This window comes from Hibiscus syriacus, unplaced genomic scaffold (genome assembly GCF_006381635.1).
Source record: "Hibiscus syriacus cultivar Baekdansim isolate YM2019G1 unplaced genomic scaffold, ASM638163v2 tig00110677_pilon, whole genome shotgun sequence".
NCBI lineage: Eukaryota > Viridiplantae > Streptophyta > Magnoliopsida > Malvales > Malvaceae > Hibiscus > Hibiscus syriacus.
Genome location: NW_024062821.1, coordinates 365231 through 369791, shown reverse-complemented (window position 1 = coordinate 369791; position 4561 = coordinate 365231). Strand labels below are relative to the sequence as shown.

Below are 4561 nucleotides of genomic sequence, written 5' to 3'. Positions count from 1 at the left end.
TGAAACAACAATTTATGCCCTAAAGGACTATCCTAAGACTCGTGCTATTCTCCAAATCTCAGGGCTCAAAACTTCTATCATCGATTGGTAAGGGGATTCCTGCAAGGAATGGCTTGAATGGACGGCTTCTCAGATGGACTTGGAGGGACTTTCCAAGCTCCTTGTGCTTCTATGGAACGTATGGAACCGAAGGAAAAAAATGGATGCATGATGAAGAGATGTAAGAGGATAGAGATGTGATGGTTGCCGACTGGGGGCTTTGTGCAGAATTCTTGAAGCGAACTCGTGTGGAAGTTTCATCACTCCCTAACAGAGGTTGATAAAACTGCACAATTAGAGTCGTCCTAAGCAAAACTCGATCAAGATAAATATTGATGAGTCGTTTAAAACATCAAATGCCTCTGTTGCAATTGGTATCGTCGCTAGAGATCAAAATGGACTGGCCCTTGGGGGCATGTGCTACCAAATTGATCCACCCTTCATGGCAGAATCAACGGAAGCGATAATCTTCACACAATGGATTAAATTCGCCATTAAGAACGGATGAATGGACGCAGTTATTAAAGGAGATGCAATCTCCATAGTGAACAACCTTTCCAACCAGAGTGAATATGTCTCAACCATTAGATTGTTGCACAATGAAGCACGTATTTTATTGACAAGGAATTGGGAGATCAAAGTTTTTTACGTCAACCGTGAGGCGAATCGAGTGGTTCACACACTAGCTCAATGAGCTTTGTCGAGACCCAATCTGTATTGGTTTTATTATGATCAACTCGATTGTATTAAGTTTGTTATTCTCATGAATGCTATTTAATATAATGAATTGGTTCTTTCAAAAAAAAATAGTTTCATTTGGGTGATGATTTCAAAATGTTAGAGATTTTAAAAGTTAATATTTATAATTTTATTTATTTAAATAAATGATTTTAAAAAAATAGAATATTAAAATTTTAGCTTATTAAGTAATATTTATTATTAAAAACAATTGGGGAAATTAAAGTTTGATTGTTATTTTGGTACAAACGTAATTTAGAAACAAAGTAGGGATGAGCATGAGATCCAAACCTGACGGGTCGGGTCAGGTTTAAAAAATTTAGGTTTGGATCGAGTCGGGTTGAGTTTATAGTGAAAAATATCCGACCTGAAAAAATATAATTTTATCTTATATATTTATGGATAATTACAATAATAGCTCTCTATATTTTATTTTTTTCAATTAAATCTTTATTTTTATTGAATAAAAATAATATTTTTTATTATTTCAAGGTGGTTGAGTCGAATTCAAATTTTATCTCAAAAAATTAAGTCGAATGTGTAGACACACTTTTTTGACCATACAAATATACATTTATATAAATTATTATTATTATTTTATTAATACTTTTTAATATTTTTTGCACCCTACCAGTAAAAAAAACCACCTACTCAACTACCCACTAAACCACTAAACACCTAAACCTAACCCACTCACCCAACTCATCCCCCAAATTTCGCTCCTCACATCTGCTTCCTCCTCATCTCGTGGCACCTATTAAATAGGCTAAATCTACGAGATAATGTGTTGGAATTATTTATTTCAAGAGATAATGTTCTCCAAAGATTAATTGCTGAAGTAAGGCGAATTGCACAGTGTTGGCCGTAGGTCGCCATGCCTTCCGGGCGACCTACGACGTGGCAGCTTCCGACGAGGGAATGATCATGTGCATGGGACATGCACAACCCAACCCATAGGTCGCCATGCACTCCCAGCGACCTCCTAGGTCGCCATGCACTCCGGGCGACCAAGGAGGTCGCCATGCACGCCCGTCGACCAAGCTTTTAACCCTTGCACGCCCTGCATGTCATAGCTGGGAGATTCCTGCCCGACGACCAAGCTTTAACCCTATGCTCCCTCATGCATGCGTTGCATCCATAGAGCGGGACGTGCAGAAATATCACATGGCCATGCAAGGAGACAAGGTCGCCGGGCGTGCATGGCGACCTCCTTGGTCGCCCGGAGTGCATGGCGACCTAGGAGGTCGCTGGGAGTGCATGGAGACCTATGGGTTGGGTTGTGCATGGGACATCTGAAGCTGCCACGTCGTAGGTCGCCCGGAAGGCATGGCGACCTACGGCCAACACTGTGCAATTCGTCCTACTTCAGCAATTAATCTTGGGAGAACGTTAATATAATTTTATCTTATATATTTATGGATAATTACAATAATAGCTCTCTATATTTTTTTTTTAATTAAATCTTTATTTTTATTGAATAAAAATAATATTTTTTATTATTTCAAAGTGGTTGAGTCGAATTCAAATTTTATCTCAAAAAATTAAGTCGAATGTGTAGACACACTTTTTTACCATACAAATATACATTTATATAAATTATTATTATTTTATTAATACTTTTTAATATTTTTTTCACCCTACCAATAAAAAAACCACCTACTCCACTTCCACTAAACCACTAAACACCTAAAACTAACCCACTCAACCAACTCACCCCCAAATTTCGCTCCTCACATCTGCTTCCTCCTCATCTCGTGACACCTATTAAATATATGGTATTTCCACTGGTTCAGGGGGACACGAAGGAAAAACTGGAAGATGGTCTCGCTCACCTCAAATCATCCACCATTAATGGAGACTTCAGTTTTCATCTCTCAAAAGCGCCAAACCCATCCTTGTCTCCATTCCATCCAACGACTGAAAGTAAAACATTAGCCACCGCGTTCAATCTAGTCCGTCCAAAACTCATCATCACCTTCATTTGTTCAACACCCTCGTTTTCTTGTTGCAAAATTTATTTCAACCGTTTCCCACTCTTTCTTTCTCTTCGTTCTTTACAATGCCGGTGCCGCCATGGCTGGAGCCATTGCTGAGCACGACGTTCTTCATAGTTTGCAGAATACACGGCGATGCTGCAGCTAGAGGGGAATGTAATATGTATTGTTTAGACTATAGAGACGATTCGTTTTGCTTTTATTGCCACTCTTGTAAACACAAAAATCATCAAGTGATTAAGATAAGGAGATCTTCGTATCATGTTGTAGTGAGGGTGACAGAGATTCACAAAAAGTTTGACATAACTGGTGCGCAAACTTATGTGATAAACAGTGCCAGCGTCTTGTTTCTGAACCAGAGACCTCAACCAAAATCTGGGAAATTGGGAGTTTCTCATTTATATGAAATCTGTGGAAGTACACTCTTGGACCCTTTTCGTTTCTGTTCACTGGGTTGTAAGGAGGTTTCTCTAATGAAAAGACTCCGGCACCCAAATGTTTTGCTATTCATGGGAGATGTCACTTCTCCTCAACGTCTCCGCATTGTCACTGAATTCCTTTCACGTGGGAGTTTGTTTCGCTTGCTACAGAAGAATGCTGCAAAATTAGAATGGAAACAGCGTTGATGATTTAGCAGCCAGTTTTCAAGCACTAAGACAGCGGCTTAACAATTCAAATTCTGTTCATACCAGAGATGTGGATGAACTCACTAGCTCCAAGCTTTCTTTGGATTTGGACAAGGTTGATGAATTAGCACATGAAGTAAAGGATAGCTCAACCTCAGGCGTGCAATCTCCGGACCCCCTTGTACCTGTAACGGCCTGCCACACAAATGATGTTGAAGCCGCTATAAGCGAAGGCAAATATCAATTGATGAAGGCACAGCAGTGGATGGAATTTCAGGTGTTAATCTGAAACCAGTTTCGCAAAACCAAGGAGCCAACCATGACGCCAAACAGGTTCTTTTACTCTTTTGATTTTCCAATAATTTTAATCCTATTATAAATCAAAGTTTCAAATTCCATAGTGATTTAATTATTAAATCCCATGGCTTTATCTTGTTGACTTGTTCCATAGTTTGTTAATTATTAAATTCTATAGCTTTGTCATATTCCATAATGCTTTAATTATTGAAATTCCATGGCATTGTCTTTATTCCATAGTGCTTTAATTATTAATTCCATGGCTTTGTCTTCTCCTTTTAATGTTCATATAATCGGGTCTTCTCAATTTCTCTTTGGCGCTACGTGATCATTGGAGTAAGTACCCACCGGCCATTGGCCATTGCCGAGACTAAGCGGGATTAAATTCTCCATTTTTTCATTCAATTGCATTTTTGTTAGGGAGCGAATTCTGCATTCGATCGTCACTCTGAATTTTGATCTTCTCACGAATCACACCCAAGTTGAACAACTGCTCTTCTTTGTTGGGGAATTTTTAATTAATTAAAGGCAAGCGATTTAAATCAAGTTCTTAAATTTTAATTTTAATTTCAATTTTCACAATTAAGACAACCGACAAATTAATTGGTATCGAAATGGAGGTTTAAGGGTGTTAATCCTTCCTTGACCGTAACCGACTCCCGAATCCGACACGTTTCTAGTAAAACGTAGTTCAGGTAAGATGGTGTCCGACCCACCTAAATTCGTTTTAAAATGGTCAGTGGCGACTCTAACCCAATTATTCAAGTCGTAGCCCAATTTCGGGTACAACCGAAAGACGGTCGCGACAGCTTGGCGACTCTGTTGGGGACAGGTAAGTGAGTCAGGCCGAAATTAATTTTCGGTTGT

The 4561-nt window shown here is 38.9% G+C and overlaps 1 protein-coding gene across 1 annotated transcript; it reads left to right on the top strand.

Moving 5' to 3' along the window:
• Positions 1–2510: 2510 nt before the first annotated feature.
• Positions 2511–3725, top strand: LOC120138005. The gene has a single exon (XM_039153624.1). The coding sequence runs from the start codon at positions 2837–2839 to the stop codon at positions 3395–3397; it is 561 nt and encodes a 186-aa protein (XP_039009555.1). The 5' UTR covers positions 2511–2836; the 3' UTR covers positions 3398–3725.
• The last annotated feature ends 836 nt before the right edge of the window (positions 3726–4561 follow it).

Coding starts and splice junctions, on each gene's coding strand:
- LOC120138005 (XM_039153624.1), top strand. CDS start 2,837: ATGCCGGTGCCGCCATGGCTGGAGCCATTGCTGAGCACGACGTTCTTC.